Source organism: Schistocerca cancellata, chromosome 8 (genome assembly GCF_023864275.1).
Source record: "Schistocerca cancellata isolate TAMUIC-IGC-003103 chromosome 8, iqSchCanc2.1, whole genome shotgun sequence".
Taxonomy (NCBI): Eukaryota; Metazoa; Arthropoda; class Insecta; order Orthoptera; family Acrididae; genus Schistocerca; species Schistocerca cancellata.
In genome coordinates, this window is record NC_064633.1 from 434,550,850 (window position 1) to 434,577,579 (window position 26,730).

The 26,730-nt window shown below is 41.9% G+C and overlaps 1 protein-coding gene across 1 annotated transcript in view; it reads right to left on the minus strand.

The window, feature by feature from the left end:
• Positions 1 to 228: 228 nt before the first annotated feature.
• Positions 229 to 26,730, minus strand: part of LOC126095614 (uncharacterized) — a 38,567-nt gene continuing 12,065 nt past the window's right edge. Inside the window, exon 3 of the mRNA XM_049910382.1 lies at positions 229 to 343. Coding sequence (XP_049766339.1) covers positions 229 to 343 — 115 coding nt within the window. The remainder of the gene's footprint in view (positions 344 to 26,730) is intronic.

Genomic DNA, 26,730 nt, shown 5'->3' on the forward strand with positions numbered 1-26,730 from the left:
AATATGTACGAGAAAGTTCCTAAATAATGTCGGTTGTGTTGCCCGCTATATAGGGATAGATGGTTGTTAGTCAATGGATGCAGAAGATAAGTAATTGACTACTGAAAATAATATCAATCAGGATCTGAAATTATTACAAACAAAGCAGGTACTTGTCGGACGTTCCAAATGTTTCAAGAGGTACTGACTGGTCTATAAGGCTGAACTGTGTGCAACTGGTTGTGGTACTCACCTAAAAATGGTGCTGACGATCTCCTCGCCAATCGTGTTCTGGCCCGGCACAAACCTCTGAGCGGCCTCACAGACAGCTCGCAGCACGCATGAGTGCCCATCGATACCGGCGCTGAAACCACATGTGTCATGACAGTAGCTCTCAAGGTTGTGTCTATATGAAAGTCTCTCTCACTAACATATAACAACTGGTTACAAACTACGCAATTCATCATTATCATAAACAGTATAGATCTCTTTCGTCGGTTGAATCTTAGTCTACATCTGAGTTTCCGTCTGTTTTCTCTTTGCCTAGGCCCTTTTCTGAAGATATTGTTCTCATCCTTAGTATGGCCGCTTTGTGACCTACATATTTAATAACTTTTTCTCTTTCTCTCTCCTACTACATTAATTATTCCTGTATTATTCCAGTTTTGTCCGGTAGCTGAGTGGTCAGCGTGACAGACTGTCAATCCTAAGGTCCCGGGTTCGACTCCCGGCTGGGTCGGAGATTTTCTCCGCTCAGGGACTGGGTGTTATGTTGTCCTCATCATCATCATTTCATCCCCATCGACACGCAGGTCGCCGAAGTGGCGTCAACTCGAAAGACCTGCACCAGGCGAACGGTCTACCCGACGGGAGGCCCTAGCCACAAGGCATTTCATTCCAGTTTTCATTCAGAGTATTTATCATGGCTGAAGACATGGAAGATCATCGTCTCTCACCTCTCTTGTCAAAAACCTCTTCTGAATGTTCCGTTTGCAATTCACGACCACTCTGTTACCTCGTTAACTATATAATAACAAGTAGAATGTTTTATTGTGAACGATATAAATGAATTTTCTCAGAAACAGGAAATGTTATTATTCACGCAATTGTGATATCTAGGTCACAGCCCAACCACACGCGTCTCTTTTCATGATTGAAGTGCAGGAGGGTTGCCGTACAGTAAATATATTCGTTCAGCATAAGCCTCTCTAAATGATGAAATACGACAAAAACTATGAATAAATTCATTGAAAGGAAAATATATAAACAATGTAAATTATTGGAGAGAGCATATTGATAGAACGCAGAAGAAGAAGGTCCAAAGAATAGTGTTCTACTGTAGCCCTTAGGGAAAAAGTTGTCCGAAAGTTACAAGGATACGAGGATCAGATACGTTTTGAAGCCGGAAGAGGCAAAACTGCATCACCCATGGAGTGCAAAATATGAAGAATGAAGAGAAAAAGCTTGACTCTTACGTCGGCAGTCGGTCCGCGTTGTGTAAATTGCGCAAGATTTCTTCGAGACTACTGCTCGACATCGCCACTGTGGTCACCGCCAGCAAGTAGGTAAGAAGCAGCACCGGGTAGCGGCAGTCAGGAGGTAATCAGCAACCACCACCTGACGAAGTAGAGCAAATGTCCGCGAGAAATATTGTGCAATATGTAAAGCGCGTTCTGGCCGCGCACCCGAGATGTGTTCTACGAACAGGTGTACATCTACATATATACTCCACAAGCTGATGGTAACTTTGCCCCTAACCGTCATTTCCTTTCCTCTTCCACTTACAAATAGAACGAAGGAAAACCGACTGCCTGTATGCCTCTGTAAGAATCTTATTTTCTTTTATCTTCAAGCTCCTTACCCGAAATACACATTGGCGGCGATGGAATCTTTTTACAGGCAGCTTCTAATGCCTCTTCTATAAGGTTTCTCAGTAGTGTTCCTCGGGAAGAAAGTCGCCTTCCCTCCAGGGATTCTCATTGAGCTTCCGAGGCATCCATGTAGTACTTGCTTGTTGTTTGAGGTTACCCCTGTGACAAATCTAGCAGCCCGCCTCAGAACTCCTTCGATGTCTTCCTTCAGTCTTGCCTGATGTGTACCTCAAACACTCGAAAAATAATATCCTATATGCTGTCTACTTTACACATGAATCATATTTTCCTAAAATTTTCCAAATGTACTGAAGTCAGCCATTCATCTTCCCCGCTACAATCCCTACATGCTCGTTCCATTTCACATCTCTTTGCAACGTTTCGCCTAGCTATTTAATCGATGTGACTGTGTCAAGCAGCGCACTAATAATGCTGTATCCGAACATTACGCGATAGTTTTTCTACTCACCCGCATTTAAATAGGGTTTTCTACGTTTAAAGCTAGCTGCCAACATCACATCTACTAGAAATTTTATCTAAGTCGTCTTGTATCCTCCTACAGTCTTCTCAATGATGACATCTTCCAATACATCACAGCATAAGTAGGAAACAGCCACCCCGTCTGCCAGAACGTTCATATATATAAAACATGTAGTTGCTTCGGGAAAGCTATAAGAATCACAACTATACTGATTTCTGAAAACGTCCGACATACAGTAAGTGACAGGATGCAACTCAGGCTTTATCTACGTATTTATCTTTTTTTTTGACCCCTACTAATGGTTACTCGCTTCAACAAGATCTTCTTATCCTTATGCGAGACATCTGTTTTCGCGATCACTTGCCTCCTCCGGATAGATACCAGTGTATTCATATTTTTTCCGATGACGCCCTAAAATTCATATTTATGTCATCCATGTGCCTAGTAGCCATTGATTACCAAGTTATAAGTGGTTTATAGTTAGGGGTGGTGTTCTCAATTCGTGTCCACACTAGCTACGTTCATCGTCCCCTCCCTTCGTGCGCATTAAGCGAAATAGAATAATCTTAATACGCTTGTTTGAAAAGTGATCAAGAAGTAAAATTGCGTAAAGCAGAGGACCTTTCACATTCATGTGGCTTAAGTTAGAGGCCAATACTGAATGTCATCTGTTCCTATGAGAGTCCTGTAAATCTTTGCCTTTACCCTGCCCTTACATTGTTTGTCCTTCTGCAGTATCCATCGTCGCTTGGATTACAGCTCTTCCACCATCAGTCTATACCCGAACTCAATGTATCTGAAAATTTCCATCTCTTCTAGATTTTGTTGGTCGATTTGGAACATTCCAAGCATTGACACTAATTGATAATTGTTTCTACTACATTCACGCCTTGTGTAACTGAACTGTGATATACCCTACCTGAAAAGAGCGTTGCATATTCCGTCTTGTACAAGAAAAATCATAATATTATCAGCGTAGGATAAAGTCGAAGGTAAGGTTTGACAGTTTCGTTTATTTTGCTTAGTGTATGCTGCTGTAAACATTTGTATCATGCTAACGTTTAGCGGTACCCGACACTGCTTACGAAAAACGACATGTCACTATAAACCAAGAGTGTTCTGCTTGCTCGTATTATAACATATGTAGTGTTGGCTGTACACATGTTACATTCAGTACTGAAAAGGAAAGAAAATTACGATCCTTCTACGAAACTAAATCTAGTATTTCTTATTTTTCCCAGTTATAAGCGATAATATGTGTACCCGATAAAAATAAGAACAATAGATGTTGAGGATATGTTGGTGGAGAAAAACGAAAAAAAGTCTAAAAGCAACATTTACTGTGTCTACCGATTGTTCCCATAACCACATATACTCTTTAAAAGAATAACAGTGCACCACTAAGGAATCAAGGAATTGTTCGAGTGGAACCGAAATCAATAGATATGATGTACATGTACAGACAAGCAAATTATTAAAATTTCAGAAAAAATGAATAATTTATTGAAGAGAAAGAGCACAATAAATTAATCAGGCCAATAACAAATTGGTCGACCTCTGGTCCTTATACAAGCAGTTATTCGGCTTGACATTGATTGCTAGAGTTGTTGAATGTACGTCTGATGGATATTGTGCCATATTGTCTTCAATTTGAGCGTTACATTGTGGACATGCCGATATGGTTGGAGGGCGCTGCTCTTAATGCTCCCAAGGTTCTCAGCAGGGAAGAGATCCGGAGACCTTGCTGTCCAAGGTAGGGTGTAGGAAGCTCGAATACAAGCAGCAGAAACTCTAGGCGTGCGTAGAACGTTCATTATCTTGCTGAAATATAAGCCCATAGCATTCCTTGATGAGAAATAGAACGGGGCAAAGGATATCGACGACGTAAAGCTGTACTGTATGGATACCGCTGATGACAACAAAAGGGTTCCTGCGATGTAAAGGAATGGCACCTCAGACCATCACTCATGGTGGTCGCGACTTAAGGTGAGAGACTGTTAGTTTGGTATCCCACGGGATAGCCGAGAGGTCTTGGGCGTCTTGTAACGGTTCACGAGGCTCCACCCGTAGCAGGTTCGAGTCCTCCCTCGAGCATGGCTGTGTGTGTTGTCCGTAGCGTAAGTTAGTTAAAGTTAGATTAGGTAGTGTGTGAGCTTAGGGATCGATAATCTCAACAGTTGGGTCCCCTAAGACCTTACCACAAATTTTCAAATTTGGTATCCCAGTGTTGCGTCGTGCCTGGAATCTCTGAATGGAGTGGTGCTGCCTTCATTGATGAGTCCCACTTAGAACTGGTGACCAGCGAAGACTTGTCTAGAGGCGTCCCAGACAGTGTTTGCATACCAGTCTGTTTTTCACCCACCATAGGACCCGACAACAGGGACCTACGGTCTAGAATGCAATCTCGTTTCGTAGCAGAACCTCTTTGATTGTCATCCACGGAACCCTTACGGCAGAGCGGTACGTCGACGATATTCTACGCCCCGTTTTATTGCCCTTAACAGCAAGCCATCCTGGCCTTACATTTCACTAATATAATGCCCGACCACATATGGCGAGATTTTCTCCTGTTTGTCTTAGTGCTTGCCAAACTGTACCATGTCCAGCAAGGTTGCCGGATCTCTCCCCAATTAGGAACTTTCGGAGCATTATGGGCAGTGCCCTCGAAACGTCTGGGGGTTTTGACGATCGAACGCACAGTTGGACAGTATTCCGCACGATATCCGTCAGGAGTACATACAGCTACTGTGTCAATTAATTCCATCCGAATAACTGCTCGCATAAGAGCCAGAGGTGTACCAACGCGTTACTGACTTGCTCAATTTGTGAAGTTCTCTCTCTCTCTTTCTCCCTTGAATAAATCAACCAATATTTCTGAAACTGTAATCATTTGTTTGCCTTTACATGTAATCACAGGGCGAATTACCGTCTAATTCAGGGGATTTTCTTGAAGTATTTACACTAATATACTCCTAAGGCCACTGCACAAAGCATGATTGATGAAACGTCTTTCCCTTTTTTCACACTGTTCGTTTCATGGAATTACCAAACTGAAATTAATGTAGAGTTATAATTAGGTGACTATGTAGAAACTTGAAAATAATGTAGAAATAGAGCTGCTATTATTTCACAAAATAAGAATTTATGATTCAGTTCCACAGCCATCTGAAATTCCTTTCGCTTTCTGTGTTATACGGAAGTAATGAATAAATATAAGTCACAGACGCAGGGCATAGTTTTAACTGAAGTAATATAACAACCAACAAACTGGGTTTATGTGTGAAAATACGCTTTACATATGGTTTTGATATACAGTGCCATTATTGATCACTGTACCATAAATATAACCCACACACAATTCCATTAAAATCTACACATATTATTGCATAACGTGCTGCATTAATTATAAAATCTAAATGTTATATAGCATAAGAGAGTGATGCATATTGATACGTTTTTCAGACTTCTCACTCTAGCCAGTACTGTTGCAGAAGTTTAATACATTTTCTTATTCCATTGTAAAATTACAGCGTTCGCTTCAGGTGTGCTGCAGTCTTACACAGATTTAGCGAAAATTGCACCGCATTAATAAATTAATAAGTTTTTTACCAAATGTGAAATTTTTTTCCAAAATACATAATGGAAATGTACCAATAAACAAATTATTCTGCTCAAATTTAAAAGTGTAGTGGTCGTAGAAATCTCGCCAATATTGTATTACTTCATTTCTGTGCTACACACCAGTAATCAGGAAGTGAAATAAAATTAAGCAGAAGTATTACCAAAATCAAATTGAATGTTAAAAACATTTTGAAAAAGGACTAACACAGATGTTCATTTTCGATTTAAGGAAAACTGTTACGAGATTAAGGAGTCTCAGTTCATTTGCACAGATCACGGCTTCCAAGGCAGAAAAGTTTTTCCGTTTCAAGGCACAAGATGCTGCACGACTGACGAATTACATACTGTATTTTAATCATCACGAAACTCTGTAACTGAAGAGCAGTATCCTCAAAGCAGCTTTCATAAATTGTAAATCACTTAATAAGCAGAACTCGTAATATTTACAAAGGCTGCACTAAACGTAACCTCACGTCTCACCACCACAATGACAATAGAAAATGTCGTAAACTGCTTATGGTGGTTCTACTGTGCGGTGCTTCATATGATTCTAAAATTAGCCAATGGATTGAAACACCGACCAGGAACACTATCTTTCAGGTACTACACTGTTCCCTAAAATAATACACAATTTAGAACGAACCCTGTCTCAAAGGAAATGTTAGGAAACTTACGGTTTACATTACCCACAAGTGGAAAGTCACTCTGTTAAGGAAAAACAGTTAGTTTGAGTCTGGTCACATTCTTGATGTTTACATCAAATCCGTTTGCAGGACGAACCCAGAGATCAGCACAGTAAGCGATCGTGTTCTTGACAGAGGGGTAATTCAGTTCCAAGCTGATGACAGATCTCAAGGCTTCACTCACAGAGCCATTACAGCAAACTGGGTCTGGGTCCTTGGTCACTTCGTTAAGCAGCTGCTACACACGGTAACCGGTACATCCTTGTTGTTACATGTGGCATACTAAATTGTTTTATCCCTCTGTTTGTTGTTTTCGACCTTGTGAAGTTGATATCAGTCATGTCAGGTGGCTAGTGGAGGTACGAAATATGATATTAGTATTTTGTTGGTTGTCAAGGAAGACTAAAACCTTCAGGACCTAGGTACGGCGTATGAAGCTGCATTTGTGAACGAGCAATTGACTTCTGTGTTCTGCGAGCAGCGATCTCAGAAGTAATCTAACGGCTGTGGTATGGGCAAACATTTCCAATATCCAGTAATGGCACTTGCAGCATAGATCATAATGTCCTAATTTATCTTTGTACTGTATTTACTTGTAACTACTGTTTGGCGTGGAGTACGGTACGTATGAGAAATATTTTAAAGCGGTGAGTAAAATTATACTTCTCTTACCTGACGCCTTTATGATATAGGAATAAGAAAATCCAGAAGAAGAATATAAAATCAATAGTAATCGCAAAATAATAATAGTAATAATGGAGCAAGAAGCTGAAACAGTCGCCAACAACTGCAGGATGTCTTCACTGTTACGTGCGGTACTCAACAGACTGATCTGAGACAGAACAGATAGGTCGACACCCTATTTTGTCGTGTTTCCGGAAATGGTAAGGTTAAGAGAATATTAAGAGAATATTGTGTTCAGGTATTAGAAGAGTTGGAACAAGATGATAAAACAAGAAACACACTTTGGCTGATATTGTGAAGCTAAATTTTTTGGAGAGGTACTCAAAAAGGGCCAAACGGGCGTCTATGTTTTTAATTTACTTTTTGAGAAAGTGACGGGAGACTGGGAAAAAGTGTGGAACTAGATTGCAGCATTGCGTTACAGTTTAACCAAGAGATGAGGAACCGAAGAAATGGGAGAAGAATATCCGGAGAAAAGTTTTTAAAACACTTTAGTGAATCGTAAAGAAGTAATGGTGATCTTATACAGAAACTGAGGGACGAAGCGCAACTGTAAAAGAATTCGGAATGATACATTACAAATACCTGTTTCGGATAAATGAAAATGAGCTGTGCAAGAGATTTTTCGACGATGAGGACAGCCAGAAAAAGATTTCCCACGTGAAAACGGCTACATGAAATCAGAAGCGATGTGAAAGGAATGAAGATCGACCTCATTAAGGAAGTTGAAAGGGGAATAAAAGTCACTTGCAAAGTGATCGGAAGATCGGAATTGCCAGCTGATCTACTGAAAAAGAATTGGGAGAAAATTTAATCAGGAATATTTGTTCAGGTCTTCCACGGGAGCCTCAGATCAAAATCAGGCAATGGTATTGCTGCGAACAGAGTACCTTCAGGTACACAGTATTAAATTTTATGGGAGAGCTTTAACACAAAATGCGGCTTATAATGGACAGGGCGCTAATGTATGAGAGGTATCAGAAACTGGATGAGAGGTACGTATCAGAATCGGATGCATCTGTTAAATTAGCTCCTCGTCTGTAATGTGGAAGGGAGAAGATTCGTATAAAAATTACGAAGATTGCAAATTGATTGATGACCAAGTTATTAAATAATACGTGTCCTAGAAAGCGGACATTTAGATGGTGCTACCTGGGGTTAGACAGATTACGGTAGATGTTCCGTTTGATCGTCCTATGCGTCTGTATATAAATACCACCTGGGTTACAGTGACACACACACTTCGCACCCGTCTCTCATAGGTCTGCGTCAGTGAAATCGTTTCCTGGATCGTTTAGATTTCTAAACACATACACTTCGCACACAGCTATCAGTCGGTCCGCTTCTATCAAACATGGACTTACGCGTTGCCTCTGATGTCACAGTGAGGTTCTTACTAAACGCATGTTTTCGGCAATAACAGGAAGTGAGCTCGCGAGTACTGCACACCGCCCTGGATCGTTTAGATTTTCTGAAATGAAGACACACTTCGCAACGAGCTATCACTTTGTCTGCGTGAGTCAAACGCCAGCTTAAGCGCAAACTCGGGTGACGTCACAGCTTTTCTGCTACTAAACCCATGTTTTCGGAACAAACAGGAAGGGAACTGTACACCGTCCTGGATCGCTCAGACTTGGCGGAAGTGACTGTTTGTGTGCCGCCCGTAATGTTAACGAAGCTGCGCGCCAATGGTGAGATTATTTTCCACTGGGCTAGCAATTAACTTTAATTACTAAAAATCAGGGCAAACTATCATTTCATGGGAACTTACGTTGAGGTCTCTTCTGACTGCTAATAGTGCTGTTTATGATAGAGATATACTTCATCTTCTTCTTATACACTCCTGGAAATGGAAAAAAGAACACATTGACACTGGTGTGTCAGACCCACCATACTTGCTCCGGACACTGCGAGAGGGCTGTACAAGCAATGATCACACGCACGGCACAGCGGACACACCAGGAACCGCGGTGTTGGCCGTCGAATGGCGCTAGCTGCGCAACATTTGTGCACCGCCGCCGTCAGTGTCAGCCAGTTTGCCGTGGCATACGGAGCTCCATCGCAGTCTTTAACACTGGTAGCATGCCGCGACAGCGTGGACGTGAACCGTATGTGCAGCTGACAGACTTTGAGCGAGGGCGTACAGTGGGCATGCGGGAGGTCGGGTGGACGTACCGCCGAATTGCTCAACACGTGGGGCGTAAGGTCTCCACAGTACGTCGATGTTGTCGTCAGTGGTCGGCGGAAGGTGCACGTGCCCGTCGACCTGGGACCGGACCGCAGCGACGCACGGATGCACGCCAAGACCTTAGGATCCTACGCAGTGCCGTAGGGGACCGCACCGCCACTTCTCAGCAAATTAGGGACACTGTTGCTCCTGGGGTATCGGCGAGGACCATTCGCAACCGTCTCCATGAAGCTGGGCTACGGTCCCGCACACCGTTAGGCCGTCTTCCGCTCACGCCCCAACATCGTGCAGCCCGCCTGCAGTGGTGTCGCGACAGGCGTGAATGGGGGGACGAATGGAGACGTGTCGTCTTCAGCGATGAGAGTCGCTTCTGCCTTGGTGCCAATGATGGTCGTATGCGTGTTTGGCGCCGTGCAGGTGAGCGCCACAATTAGGACTGCATACGACCGAGGCACACAGGGCCAACATCCGGTATCATGGTGTGGGGAGCGATCTCCTACACTGGCCGTACACCCCTGGTGATCGTCGAGGGGACACTGAATAGTGCACGGTACATCCAAACCGTCATCGAACCCATCGTTCTACCATTCCTAGACCGGCAAGGGAACTTGTTGTTCCAACAGGACAATGCACGTCCGCATGTATCCCGTGCCACCCAACGTGCTCTAGAAGGTGTAAGTCAACTACCCTGGCCAGCAAGATCTCCGGATCTGTCCCCCATTGAGCATGTTTGGGACTGGATGAAGCGTCGTCTCACGCGGTCTGCACGTCCAGCACGAACGCTGGTCCAACTGAGGCGTCAGGTGGAAATGGCATGGCAAGCCGTTCCACAGGACTACATCCAGCATCTCTACGATCGTCTCCATGGGAGAATAGCAGCCTGCATTGCTGCGAAAGGTGGATATACACTGTACTAGTGCCGACGTTTTGCATGCTCTGTTGCCTGTGTCTATGTGCCTGTGGTTCTGTCAGTATGATCATGTGATGTATCTGACCCCAGGAATGTGTCAATAAAGTTTCCCCTTCCTGGGACAATGAATTCAAGGTGTTCTTATTTCAATTTCCAGGAGTGTAATTATTATCTGGAGTATTACCGTGTAGTGCGTGTGAAATTTTATTAAATATATGAATCAGTTAGAGCTCAAAACTTTAATTTATAATCACAGTTCCTGATTGTGCTGGGTAAATGGAGAGTAGAAACACCTCTTTCAGTGAGAAAAAGAATGATGTTGACTTGCAGACTGGAAACTATGTTTGGCATGTTCTCCATCGCTTCCTGGCTGACCGCAAAAATAGTTTTCAGGCTCTTGTAAAAGACATAGACGAACGAATAAATACAATAATTTATTATTTTCGTTAAAATCAATATTCCACCCCACAAGCTCGGGTGTGTGTTACGCAGAGGAAGCCAGCAGATGCGATTACTCTGTCGGAGAAAGCAAATCTTGACCATTAACGGGGGCGAGACAGATCAGTGATTCCACATTTATCAGGTTTGTGTAGAACGTTTTTCCGCGGTTCACTGCCAACCAACATCTATGATTTGCCATGCCTTGAGGCTGCGGTAAATCTTCACAGCCTGGACGACTCTTATAATTTGTGTAACTTGGTGTTGGGCTTCTTTATCAGACAGGAGTGACGGCGGACAGCATACAGCGTACACAAGACAGCATCTGAGGCTGTGGGGAGACGGCAGCAGCTTGATTTAGAACCAGCACTTGGTGAGTAGCATTAGTTTTAATTATAGCAGTGTGTGACAGTTGTTGAGTCAAGCATTTACATGCATCTTCTTGAAAAGTTTAGTCAAAATAATGTAAATAGTCAAAGATGCTTGTACATCTGATTATCTGTGTCATTGATTTTTAATTTTTTTTTTTTTTTTTTTTTTTGTCATCAGTCTACTGATTGGTTTGATGCGGCCCGCCACGAATTCCTTTCCTGTGCTAACCTCTTCATCTCAGAGTAGTACTTGCAACCTACTCCCTCAATTATTTGCTTGACGTATTCCAGTCTCTGTCTTCCTCTACAGTTTTTGCCTTCTACAGCCCCCTCTAGTACCATGGAAGTCATTCCCTCATGTCTTAGCAGATGTCCTAACATCCTGTCCATTCTCCTTATCAGTGTTTTCCACATATTCCTTTCCTCTCCGATTCTGCGTAGAACCTCCTCATTCCTTACCTTATCAGTCCATCTAATTTTCAACATTCGTCTGTAGCACCACATCTCAAATGCTTCGATTCTCTTCTGTTCCGGTTTTCCCACAGTCCATGTTTCACTACCATACAATGCTGTACTCCAGACGTACATCCTCAGAAATTTCTTCCTCAAATTAAGGCCGGTATTTGATATCAGTAGACTTCTCTTGGCCAGAAATGCCAATATTATGGCGTCATAAATTAATTGTGCGGGGATTACGCAGAGCTGATGCTTAGCAAGTCCGTATTTGTTGTTAATTAAATAATGCACTGCTTGCTGTATTAAGCATTCCAGCTTATTGTGTGGTACCTTGATCGGTATGTTCGACAACAAGACACAGGAACAGTAGATGGACGCTCCCAGGTAAATGCAATGTTCCTAGACTTCCAGAACGGAATCTATGCACTTCTCAGTACCGTCTAATGAACAAATTGTGAGCGTATATTAGACTCGACACTTGGTGAAGGGAGTGGCTGTTGACCCCGGACATAAACGAATATAACGAATTGCGAATATGTAGACGGGAATACCCTTTACTGTACGATTGCAAAATTGCAGAACAGTCACTGGAAACAATTGATTCCTTAAAACATCCGGAAGTATGCAGGTGGAGTGATTTCAAGTGAAAAGGCCACATTTAATTAATCACGAGTAAGGCAGATGAGAGACTGTGATTCAGTGGAAGAGTTCTCAGGAAATGTAGTTCATCGGCAAAGGAAATAACTTACGAAACTGTCGTTCGACCAGTACTTGAATATTGCTCTTCGGTATGGAATCTGTATCAGATAGGAGGAAATAAATAAGTTCCAGTGAATAGTAAAACGTTTCATTACAAGTTCGTTAGGTAGCGTGAATGTGGGAAGGAGATATGCAGCCAATTCAGGTGGCAAACGCTATAAGAAATGCGTTCTACATCGTGATATGCTCTGCTGTTGAAGATCAGCGAGCGCAAGTTCGTACAAGAGTCAAACAATATACTGCTTCCTGCTAAATAAATATGGCGAAAAGACGATCAACGTAAAATTAGAGACATTTAGTATGTAGCAAGAGTTCTTTGTTTAAATATCGTGTTGTGGTAAGTTAATGTGTAGGGGATAGCATGCCTGTCGAAAATTACCGTTGTGAAATGATGAGCCAAGTACCGTGTTGGTCGCGATTCGACTCTAGTCGCCGATCGATGTGTCAGGCAAGCCTCAAATTACGCCACGTTCAGTGGAAGACACACGACAACGCGCCCTATGGTACTGATCTCTCACCATGTGATAATCACGCCTTCGGTCCCTTCAAGACGGCCTTGAATGGTCAATGACTCCTTTCGCAGCAGGTAGTAACGGACCTCATCACAGAGCTGGACACGGTACTTTATCAAACGGTCATCTTTAACGTGGTGAGTCGGTTGGGTCATTTTTTCAATGCTCACGGCAGTTTTGACTGAATGCCTTCCCGATTCTGGACTAAATGGTCTTCGAAAGAAACAGTTTTAATTGCTTCTAATAGTAACATAGCTGAACCTCCACCACACACTGCATTCTCATATGCTCTAACATCATGAATTTTATTAATATTTGCCATAATTTTGCAGATATGTCCTGACAGCAATATATTGCTGTATTTCTGCCTTTAGGACAACTCGCCCTTATTTGACACATGCAGTATGACGTTTCAATACTAATGAAGTTGCGATGACATAGATTTGGTATGTAGCTAGTATGTTTTTATTTTAATATCTAGTTTTGGTACTTGTTTAATATTTAAAGTCTCAACAATAGAGTATTTATTGGTAATTATGCATTGCGGTAAAAACAGTACTTCGACATATTTTGTGGAATATTTAATTCTCACCATGAATGTATTTGTTGTCAAATAATACATTGCGTAAATTGTTTACCCCGGGATATAGCTGTAATTCTTTAAACAGTTAATATTCGCTACAGGTATATTTGCTGTTAAATAATGCACTGTGAAAATTTTGTAACATTCTGTTTACACACATATCTCAGCATGGAGATGCATGTATTTGGAGAACCACTAACGTTGCAAAATATTACGTAAAAGTCATAAACAGCAATTAATAAAGAGAAGAAACGTAAATTGCACTTTTTTGCGTCATCTGTCTTCTGACAGGTTTGATGCGACCCACCAAGAACTTCTATCGTGAGCCAAACTTTTCATCTCAAAGTACACATGCAACCTACATTCTCAATTATTTGTTGGATGTATTCCAATCTCTGTCTTCTGCAATTTTTACGCTGTACAGCTCCCTCTAGCACCATGGATGTTATTCCCCGATATCTTAAATGATGTCCCATCGATCTTTCCCTTCTTCTTGTCGGCGGTTTACATACGTTCCTTTCGTCACCGATTCTGTAGACAATCTGCTCGTTCCTTATCTTCTCTCTCCAACTAATTTTCAACATTCTTCTGTAGCACCTCATCTCAAATTGTTCGATTCTCTTCTGTCCACGTTTTGCCACATACAATTTCTTGCTACTATTCAATACTGTGCTTCAAATACACATCCTCGGAAATTTCTTCCTCAAATTAATACTTATGTTTGATACCTATAAACTTCTCTTGGCTAGTAATGCCCTTTCTGCTATTGCTAGTATACTTTTAATGTCCTTCTTTCACCGTGTTTTATGGGTTACTTTGCTGCCTAGGTAGCAGAATTAGGTAACGTATACTTGTATAACAATTATGATAAATTTCTCGCTGTCGTCATTTCTGATATTCCTCGTTACTATCTTCTTTCTTCGAATTACTTTCAATCCATGATTGGAACTCATTATACTTTTCCTTCCATTCAGTACATTCTGTAACTCTTTTTTATTTTGGCCCAGGCTCACACTGTCATCAGAAAATCCTATCATTGGTTCCCTTTCACCCTGAATTTTAATCCTATTTTTGAATCTTCCTTTTTTCCGTCATTGCTTCTTCGATGTACAGTTTGTGAAGTGTCGGCAAAGGAGTACATCCTTCTTAATCCGAGCACATCGTTCTAGGTCTTCCAGTCTTATGGTTCCCTCCAGAGTCTTGTACATCCGTCTTTCCCCATACCTTACCCCTATTTTTTTCCAAAATTTCGAACATCTTGCAGCATTTCACGTTGTCAGAAGCTTTCTCCAGATCAACAAATCCTAAGAACATGCCTCGATTTTTCTTTCGTCTACTTCCCATTATCAACCGCATGGTCAGAACTGCTTCTCTGGTGCCTTTACGTTTCCTAAACCCAAACTGATTGTCATCTAACAGGTACACAGTTTTCTTTTCCATTCATCTGTATATCATTTTTGTCGTCAACTTGGGTCCAGGAGCTATTAAGCTGATTGTGAGATAATTCTCGCATTTGTCGGCTGTTGCTGTCTTCAGAATCATGAAGATGATGTTGATCTGAATTTATAATGGTAAATCCCCAGTCTCTTGCAATCTATTCATGAACGTGAGTAGTCCACAGCTCTTGGTATAGCGGCTAGCGTTGCTAAATCTGGATAACGGGGTCCTGGTTTTGATTCTCGGCCAGGTTGGGGATTTTCTCTGCCCGGGGACTGGGTGTTTGTGATGACCTCATCATTCATGAAGGTGGCTAGATTGGACTGTTTACAGATTGAGAATGTGTACGGGCGCTGATGACCGCGCAGTTGAGCGCCCCACAAAACAAACATCATCATCATCATCATCATCATCATGAACGAGAGTAGACGTTTTCTTGCCGCTTCCCCAAAATTATTTTCTAAAATCTGATGGACTGATAAGCATCTCTTCTCCCTCGTTTGATTCTAAGTATTCTAAAGTAATTTTAAGTTCTGATTCTGACACTGGAACCTCTATCTCTGCCCTATCCACTGATTTTGATTCTTCCACCAAGTCATAAGAGATATCACCCCTTTCACCGAAGCCATCGGTGTGCTCTTTCTACCTATCTGCTTTCAACTCTGCATTTAATAGCAGACTTACCATTGCCCTCTTAATTTTACCGCCCTTGCTTTTAATTTCACCGAATGTTGTTTTGACTTTCACGTATGATGAGTCAGTCCTTTTGGCAATCATTTCTTTCTCGATTTCTTCACATTTTTCGTGCGGCAATTTCGCCTTTGCTTTCCTGCCCCTGTTATTTATTTGATTCGTGATTGACTTGCATTTCTGTAATTCTGAATATCGCTACACATATTTGTACTTCCCTTTGTCATCGATGAGCTGAAGTGTATCTTCTGTTGTCCATCCTTTCTTCCCAGTTACTTTCTCTGTAGCTTCGCTTCTCTCTCCAATTTTTATGATTGCCCTATACAGAGATTTCTATTCCTTTTTAACTGCACTGCCTACCGAGCTACTCATTATGACACTATCAATAGCCGCAGAGGTCTTTGAGCATTCCTTGCTCAGTGATCCCTCCTGGCTAGCCTCTTGAACTTGAGAATACTCATATATCATTAAGTTGTAGTCTGAGTTTATATCTGTCCTCTGGCAAGCCTTACAATGCAGTATCTGATATAGGAATCTCTGACTGACCGTAGTGTAATAAAAGTTGAGTCTTGCTGTACCTTCCGGGCTACTCCATGTATACCTTCTCTTCTTGTGGTTCTTGAACTGAATAAATACTATTATTAGATGAAATTTATTGCAGAAGTCAATTAGTTTTTCTCCTCTCTCACTCAGATAAACTGACTAAACGAGAGGTTGTACAGAGTTTCAAACAGAGCGTAAGGGAACAAATGGCAGGAATGGGGGAAAGAAATACAGTAGAAGAAGAATGGGTAGCTTTGAGGGATGAAGTAGTGAATGCAGCAGAGGATCAAGTAGGTAAAAAGACGAGGGCTAGTAGAAATCCTTGGGTAACAGAAGAAATATTGAATTTAATTGACGAAAGGAGAAAATATAAAAATGCAGTAAATGAAGCAGGCAAAAAGGAATACAAACGTCTCAAAAATTAGATCGACAGGAAACGCAAAATGGCTAAGCAGGGATGGCTAGAGGATAAATGTAAGGATGTAGAGGTTTATCTCACTAAGGGTAAGATAGACACTGCCTACAAGAAATTTAAAGAGACCTTTGGAGAAAAGAGAGCCACTTGTATGAAGATCAAGAGCTCAGATGGAAACCCAGTTCTAAGCGAAGAAGGGAAAGCAGAAAGATGGGAGGAGTATATGGAGGGTCTATACAAGGGAGATGTACTTGAGGACAATATTATGGAAATGGAAGAGGATGTAGATGAAGATGAAATGGGAGATATGATACTGCGTGAAGAGTTCGACAGAGCACTGAAAGACCTGAGTCGAAAAAAGGCCCCAGGAGTAGACAACATTCCATTAGAACTGCTGACGGCCTTGGGAGAGGCAGTCCTGACAAAACTTTACCATCTGAGCAAGATGTGCAGGTGAGCAATATGTATGAGACAGGCGAAATACCCTCAGACTTCAAGAAGAATATAATAATCCCAATCCCAAAGAAAGCAGGTGTTGACAGATGTGAAAATTACCGAACTATCAGTTTAATAAGTCACGGCTGTAAAATACTAACGCGAATACTTTACAGACGAATGGAAAAACTAGTAGAAGCCGACCTTGGGGAAGATCAGTTTGGATTCCGTAGAAATATTGGAACACTGGAGGCAATACTGACCCTACGACTTATCTTAGAAGCTAGACTAAGGAAAGGCAAACCTACGTTTCTACCATTTGTAGACTTAGAGAAAGCTTTAGACAATGTGGACTGGAATACTCTCTTTCAAATTCTGAAGGTGGCAGGGGTAAAATATAGGGAGCGAAAGGCTATTTACAATTTGTATAGAAACCATATGGCAGTTATAAGAGTCGAGGGGCATGAAAGGGAAGCACTGGTTGAGAAGGGAGTGAGACAGGTTTGTAGCCTCTCCCTGATGTTATTCAATCTGTATATTGAGCAAGCAGTGAAGGAAACAAAAGAAAAATTCGGAGTAGGTATTAAAATCCAGGGAGAAGAAAAAAAAAAAAACTTTGAGGTTCGCCGATAACATTGTAGTTCTGTCAGAGACAGCTAAGGACTTGGAAGAACAGTTGAACGGAATGGATGGTTTCTTGAAAGGAGGATATAAGATGAACATGAACAAAAGGAAAACGAGGATAATGGAATGTAGTATAATTAAGTCGGGTGATGTTGAGGGAATTAGATTAGGAAATGAGACACTTAAAGTAGTAAAGGGAGTTTTGCTATTTGGGGAGCAAAATAACTTAAGATGGTCGATGTTGAGAGGATATAAAATGTAGACTGGTAATGGGAAGGAAAGTGTTGCTGAAGAAGAGAAATTAGTTAACATCGTGTATTGATTTAAGTGTTAGGAAGTCGTTTCTGAAAGTATTTGTATGGAGTGTAGCCATGTATGGAAGTGAAACGTGGACGATAAATAGCTTAGACAAGAAGAGACTAGAAGCTTTCAAAATGTGGTGCTACAGAAGAATGCTGAAGATTAGATGGGTAGATCACATAACTAATGAGGAGGTGTTGAATAGGACTGGGGAGAAGAGAAATTTGTGGCACAACTGAAAAATGAAATGTCGTGTGGCTAGGGCCTCCTGTCGGGTAGACCGTTCGCTTGGCCCAGGTCTTTCGAGTTGACGCCACTTCGGCGACATGCGCGTCGATGGGGATGAAATGATGATGATTAGGACAACACAACACCCAGTCCCTGAGAGAAAATCTCCGACCCAGCCGGGAATCGAACCCGGGACCTTATGATTGACATTCTGTCACGCTGACCACTCAGCTACCGGGGCCGGACTGTGGCACAACTTGACTAGAAGAAGGAATCGGTTGGTAGTACATGTTTTGAGGCATCAAGGGATCACCAATTTAGTATTGGAGTGCAAAAATCGTAGAGAGAGACCAAGAGATGAATAGACCATGCGGATTCAGAAGGATGTAGGATGCAGTAGGTACTGGGAGATGAAGAAGCTTGAACAAGATAGAGTAGCATGGAGAGCTGCATCAAACCAGTCTCAGGACTGAAGACCACAACAATAACAACTCTCTCACTCCTACTGCCAAGCACATATCCTCCCGTAAGTCTTTCTTTTGTTCCATACCCTACAACCTCACTCCATTTCCCATGAATTTTGGTCTAAATGGTTCAAATGGCTCTGAGCACTATGGGACTCAATTGCTGTGGTCATAAGTCCCCTAGAACTTAGAACTACTGAAACCTAACTAACCTAAGGACAGCACACAACACCCAGCCATCACGAGGCAGAGAAAATCCCTGACCCCGCCGGGAATCGAACCCGGGAACCCGGGCGTGGGAAGCGAGAACGCTACCGCACGACCACGAGATGCGGGCAAAAGAATTTTAGTCTCTTGAAGTGCAGAACCACCCGTTCGGTACCTTCATATCTCATCGCCTCATCCTCTGTTCGCGGCGTCGGCTTGTATAACTGAACTATTTTTAGCGGTGTCGGTTTGCTGCCTCTTCTGATGACAACAACTATAACACTGCTCACAGTAACTCACTCTCTGCCCAACCATTGTACTCATAACGAACTCTACTCTGGATATATGATTTTTTTTGCTGCTGTTGATATTACCGTATACCCATGTGTCAAGAAATCTTTGTCTTCATTCCGCATCACTTCATTTATCCCGAACTATGTCGAGACTGAGACGTAGCAGTTTCCTTTTAAGATTTCCTAGCTTCCCTAAAGCGTTGAAACTCCTGATGCTCCACGCTACACTATCTAGACCGTTACGCTTTCGTTAGTTATTCAGTCTTCTTTTTTTGTTCACCTTCCCTTTGGCAGTCCCTTCCTGGAAATTCGAAAGAAGAACTACTGCGGTATCTTTTGCAAGTACAGATATCATCGTGACACTTTATCAGTTACAGGCTACATGTGCTTTTGATATGCATCATGTGTCTTTGGCCATAATTTCTGATAGCATTTATGGCCAAAATTTAAGTAGTAGTGAGATTCAAACCCGTGTCCAAGGTCGTTTGATTATTAGTCAAATACATTACCGCAAGACCATGGGTGTAATTGCACGTACATACTACCTGTGTGTGGTGGCTGGTTGCTGATGCCTCATGATGATCCTTTCACTATATGATGAACAGAACTATTGTAGAATGACACATTTTCTCTAATTATAAAAGATGAGGATGGGGTTGCTAGAAGCTTATCTGTCCGTGGGGACGGGGCTGGGATTAATGTGAGTGGAGAGAATAAGTAACCTGATACTCTAGGTTGAAGCCATCCAGAACTGACAGCGCCTCAAGTGCATGGGCTGGCATTTGGGGAGGCGAGCGCTGGTACCTTCAATGCACTCCATATAAGTCCATAGGTAGACCTCTCAGCCAAACTGTCCACTACGTAACTACTGTTACTCATGTGTCGTTTCCTTCCAGAGTCAAAGTGTTCGGCTCAAACTTTTCCCACACTGTTCTCTTCTTCAAAGCATTCTGAGGAATGTCTTGAATCATTGATTTGGAGGTGTTCCTGGATTGCGATTTGTGACCCAAGAACGGTGACCTACCATGGTTACACTCCCGCTACTTACCTCTGCCTAGTCAGATTGGACTTCCCGTACGCTAGTCTCTAATTCACAGTTATGACACTAATGGCCATTAAAATTGCTACACCATCAAGATGACGTGCTACAGACGCGAAAGTTAACCGACCTGAAGAAGATGCTATGATATGCAAATGATTGGCTTTTCAGAGCATTCACACAAGGTTGGCGCCGAAGGCGACACGTGCAACGTGCTGACATGAGGAAAGTATCTAACCGCTTTCTCATACACAACAGCAGCTGACTGGCGTTGCCTAGTGAAACGTTGTTGTGATGCCTCGTGTAAGGAGGATAACTGCGTACCATCACATTTCCGACTACGATAAAGGTCGGATTGCAGCCTATCGCGATTGCGGTTTATCGTATCGCGACACTGCTGCTCGCGTTGGTCGAGATCCAATGACTGTTAGCAGAATATGGAATCGGTGGGTTGAGGAGGATAATACGGAACTTTGTGTTGGATCCCAACGGCCTCTTGTCACTAGCAGTCGAGATGACAGGCATCTTATCCTCATGGCTGTAACGGATCGTGCAGCCACGTCTCGAACCCTGAGTCAACAGATGGGGACGTTTGCAAGACAACAACCATCTGCACGAACATTTCGACGACGTTTGCAGCAGCATGGACTATCAGCTCGGAGACCATGGCTGCGGTTACCCTTGACGCTGCATCACCGACAGGAGCGCCTCCGATGGTGTACTCAACGACGAACCTGGGCGCACGAATAGCAAAACGTCATTTTTTCGGATGAATTTAGGTTCTGTTTACAACATCATGATGGTCGTATATGTGTTTGGCGACATCGCGGTGAACGCACCTATGAAGCGTCTATTTTTCATCACCATACTGGCGTATCACCCGGATTGATGGTATGGGGTGCCATTGGTTACACGTCTCGGTCACCTCTTGTTCGCATTGACGACACTTTGAACAGTGGACGTTACATTTCAGATGTGTTGCTGCCTATGGCTCTACCCTTCATTCGATTACTGCAAAACCCTACATTTCAGCAGGATAATGCACGATCGCAGGTTGCAGGTCCTGTACGGGCCTTTCTGGATACAGAAAATGTTCAACTGCTGCCCTGGCCAGCTCCTTCTCCAGATCTCTCACGAACTGAAAACGTCTGATCAATGGTGGCCGAGCAAGTGACTCGTCGCAATACGCCAGTCACTAATCTTTATGAACTGTGCTATAGTGTTGAAGCTGCGTGGACAGCTGTACCTGTGCTCGCCATCCAAGCTGTGTTTGACTCAATGCCCAGACGTATCAAGGCCGTTATTACGGCCAGAGGTGGTTGTTCTGGGTACTGATTTCTCAGGATCTATGCACCCAAATTGCGTGAAAATGTAATCACACGTCAGTTCTAGTATAATCTATTTGTCCAATGAATACCCGTTTATCATCTGCATTTCTTCTTGGTGTAGCAATTTTAATGGCCAGTAGTGTACTTCAAGTTGCCATTGCAATTTCTGGGCTGAGGTTGCTTGCACTACAGTCTCGCAAATTTTGGGCAGACAAAGTATGTAATAATTTATTTTTTATTTAACATTATCTAGTACAAATTTCTTATAGTGATTGTTAATTATTTTGAGTAAGTAGATCAAGAGCCCACTCGAGGCGTAAATGGTTCCGAAAGCATACTTGACCTCTTAGCAACAAATAATCCTGGACTAATAGTGAGTATAGTGACGAATACAGGGATTGGCGACCACAAGGCAGTTGCTGCTACGCTGAATACCGTAACACCTATAACCATCTAAAAGCGCAAAGTACGAGGGCTGTCCAGAAAGTAAGTTACGATTGATCGCGAAATGAAAATCACAGTGGAAATCAAAAATGTTTCATTTGTAACAGTTAGCTACACCTTTGAGCTACTTCTCTAAGTAGTCGCCGTTCTGACTCAGACATTCGTCGTAGCGTTGTACCAACTTTCCAATACTCTCATCATAGAATGTAGCCGCCAGTGCGTTCCGCCAATTCTCTACGCTGGCCTAAAGCTCGTTGTCTGTGCCAAAATGTTGTCTTCATAGCCAGCGGTTTCTTTGAGCAGAGATGAAACTCAGTGGGAGACAATTTCGGGCTGTATTGTGGGTAACCAAACATTTCCAATTGAAACAATGCAGGAACATCTTCAATTTCCCTGCAGAATGTGACTGAGAATTGTCTTCATGAAGAAACCGCACGACAGTTATGTAATGTTGGTTGCATAGCTTCAGGTGAAAATTCTCACCAGGCCCTCGTACTTGGCGGGCGACACTATTTTCTATAACATCTTTACGCGCTCACTAAGAGCTCAGGAATGAAAAGGGCGACATAATTCTACCTAGAGTCATACTAGAGACACTGCCCAACACATCCTTGCAAAGCTTTATCGGATATTCATAGTCGTTTCCATTTTCGACCGATCGTAACTTACTTTATGGACAGCCCTCGTATATCTATTTCAAAAAGGTAATAAAAATGCTCTTAACTTCTATTTAAGAGACAGACTCCATTCCCTACGATCTGATCACGGAAGCGTATAAAAGACGTGGAATAATTGAGAGATACATATAGCACATAAATTAATAAATGATGGTACTGATCCCCCATGGTAAACAGAACGGGTCAGATCGCTGTTGCAGAAGCAACGAAAAAAGAATGGCAAATTTTAAAGAATGCAATATCCCTAAGATTGGCAAAGTATTGCAGAAGTTCGAAATATAGGGCGTACATCAATGGGAGATACTTTTGATAATTTACAACACGAAACTCTGCTTCGGAATCTGGCAGGAAACCCAAAGGTTTTCTGGTCATACATAAAGCACACCAGTGGCAAGACGCAATCAATACCTTCACTGCACGATAACAATGGTGAATTCACTGATGACATTGCCACTAAGGCCGACTTAGTAAACACGGTTTTCTGAAACTCCTTCACCAAAGAAGATGAAGTTAACACCCCTGAATTCCAATCAAGAACTACTGCCAAGATGAGAAACATAGAAGTAAATATCCTCGGTGTAGCAAAACAGCTTAATTCACTTAATAAAGGCAAGGCCTCTGGTCCAGATTGTATACCAGTCAGGTTCTTCTCTGAATATACTGATACAATAGCTCCATATATAGCAGTTATATACAATCGCTCGCTCATATGAAGTTCCATACATAAAGACTGGAAAATTGCTCAAGTCATCACGAATACTCGAAAAGGTTCCAATGGTTCAAATGGCTCTGAGCACTATGCGACTATACTACTGAGGTCATTAGTCGCCTATAACTTAGAACTACTTAAACCTAACTAGCCTAAGGACATCACACACATCCGTGCCCGAGGCAGGATTCGAACCTGCGACCGTAGCGGTCGCTCGTCTCCAGAATGTAGCGCCTATAACTGCACGGCCACTCCGGCTGGCACACGAAAATGGAAATAGGAGTAATCTGCTGAATTACAGGCCCATATCACTAACGTCGATTTGCTGTAGAGTTTTGGAACATATAGTGTGTTCCAACATTATGAATCACCTCGAAGAAAACGATTTATTGACATATTGCCAATACTGATTCAGGAAACATCCTTCCTGTGAAACACAACTACCTCTTTATACTCATGAAATAATAAGTGCTATCGACTGAGAAGGTGAATTGTTTCCATATTTTTAGATTTCCATAAGGCTTTCAACACCGTTCCGCACAAGCGTCTTCTAACCAAACTGCGTGCCTATGGAATATCGCCTCCGATGTGTGACTGGATTCGTGATTTCCTGTCACAAAGGTCACAGTTCGTAGTGATAGTCGGAGAGTCATCGAGTAAAACAGAAATCATATCCGGCGTTCCCCAAGGAAGTGTTATAAGCCCTATATTGTCGCTGATCTATATTAACGGTATAAGAGATAATCTTAGTAGCCGTCTTAGATTGTTTGCAGATGATTCTGTCTTTTATCGTTTTATAAAGTCATCCGAAGACCAAAACAAATTGCTAAATGTTTCAGATAAGATATCTGCTTGTTGCGAAAAGTGGCAGTTTACCCTGAATAAAGAAAAGTGTGAAGTATTGACATGCGTACTAAAAGAAATCTGCTAAATTTCGATTACGCGATAAGTTACAGAAATCTGAAAGCTGTAAATTCAACTAAATACATAGGGATTACAATTCCAAGTACCCTAAATTGGAACGATCACATGGATAACGTTGTGCGCAGAGCAAACCAAAAAAGGTCTACGAAAGAGACTGCTTACACCACGCTTGTCCGTCCTATTCTGGAGTATTGCTGTACGGTGTGGGATCCGCATCAGGTGGGACTGAGGGATGAAATCGAAAAAGTACAAAGAACGGCGGATCGTTTTTATTATCGCCACAGACATGATACGTAAAATGGAGTGGCAATCATTAAAACAATGTTTTTTTTTTATGCGATGGGATCTTCTCATGAAATATCCATCACCAGTTTTCTCCTCCGATTGTGAATACTATTGGGACCCACCTACGTTGCGAGAAATGATCATCACGAAAAAATAAGAAAAATCAGGACGAACAGCAAAAAGTTTAAGTGCTCGTTTTTCCTGCGCGCCGTTCGAGAGTGGAAAGGTAAAGAGACAGCTTGAAGGTGGTTCATTGAACCCTCTGCCAGGCACTTTATTGTGAATATCAGAGTAATCACGTAGCCGTAAATGTAGATGTAATTTAATAGAAATTGTGTTATAGAGCTTTAGGTAGTTGTATCACATGTATATCTTTTCTTCAATCAAGGGTACTTGTAGGCTCATGTTTTCTTCATCCTCTTCCACCTCATCTTTGCATGCACTTACTTCCACAAAAACTCACTCATATCTACCCGTCCAAAGACCCATACAAATATGCATACATAAACACAGCGCTTTCTCGATCTTTAGTCTCAAAATTTGCATTTTTTCTTTCCTTTATATTTTTTTCTGATTAACGCTAAGGACTACGTTACTATTGCACTGTCTAGGATAACATTTACCCCATCTTTGCATCTCAGTATTTCTGTGTAATATATTTTAAGGTACCTTTTTCAGAACTGTTAGACCTTACTGAATCTTCTTTGACGACTACAATCAGTTAATGTCTGATGACAGCATTGTAAGCTGAAAAAGAGTTAAAGAAATAAAATAGAGCTGTAGAACATTCTTAATTCATGCTTTAGATTTAAAACTTCCTCCTCACTATCCGCCAAGAATTAAGGTACCAGTATTTCTCATGTTAACGTCCGGTCACTCCAGGGATAAGGAAACAATTTGGAAGAATGATGGCGGTATTATTTGTATTACGTGTAATTTTGCATTCTTCAGTCCCAGTAGATTACATGGGTAGTAATGTTACCCCTCCCAGCACATGATTGGATCAGCAGTTCCTCTTCTGTCGGTGGATTCTTCGTTCCTCTGATTGTCGGGTTCAACCACTGCCTAGCTGTTATGGACCTGGAATTCGGTATTTGTTTCTCTGTCTTAATATTTATTCAGGGTTCTTGTTTGGGCTCATGTTACCTGAAGTCCTAATATTCGATCTCTACATTCTGAGCAATTGGAGTCGAGTTCGGTTTTTGTATACTGACTAGTTCGTGGCTTGGACATGTCCAGTTTAATGTCAGCTCCGATACCAAACTCACTATCAGGATCCCCTTAGAAGCAAAGCAAAAGAGCCAAGACCACCATCATCATAAGATGTGTATCATTTGTGTTAATAATATTTTCATAATTTTAAATGAGAAACAGCAGCAGTCTGTATGTGCTCTACAGCGGAACGGATAAGGAATAAATTTAAAAAGTAAATAAATTAATAGATAGCAGTGCAATCAAGAGCAGTACTACATTTTGGATGGTCTTCCATCGTGTTAGACTAGGTTAAAATAGCAGCGATTTGAAGAAAAACTAGACTGACACTGAAACCGTAAGCGAATACTTCGCAGTACTGGGAAAGACGCTAAAATTTGAAAAATACATTCCAAAGCTGGAGTAGCCACTTGATTGAATAAACAGAGGAGGAACTTCATGGATGTAACTCTCTTTTCTCTTCGGGAAGATTAAGAGTATCTACCATTCTTCATTCAACACAAGTTCCAATAAAAGATAAAAGTGTAACTCTTAGCCTACAGGTGTGATGTTCTACCGTTACTAACGAAGTTCTGTCTCTACCATCGTGTACGTAGAAGATCTTATGTTTCACTCATGTCATTCCAGTTTCGCAACTAAATAGTGGTTTCGCACTGGTCAGGGTGTACCCATAGAGGAAACTAGGTGTTTGATCATAAGGGTATGTAATACTTCCGTAATGAGAGTCCGAGAGTCGTGAGCACATCCCTAGGATATTTCCGTCAAGCAACTGAAAGTAACTTAACGTGACTTAATTATATTATTGATATATATTACATTTTTGACTGGATTTCAGAAAAAACTGATTATTCGCAAATGTGACTTAATGGATCCAAGGAGCCATAAAGCTCTACGACAAGCGGAGTAGTGCTAATCTAAAGAAGTAATTACACACACCTAG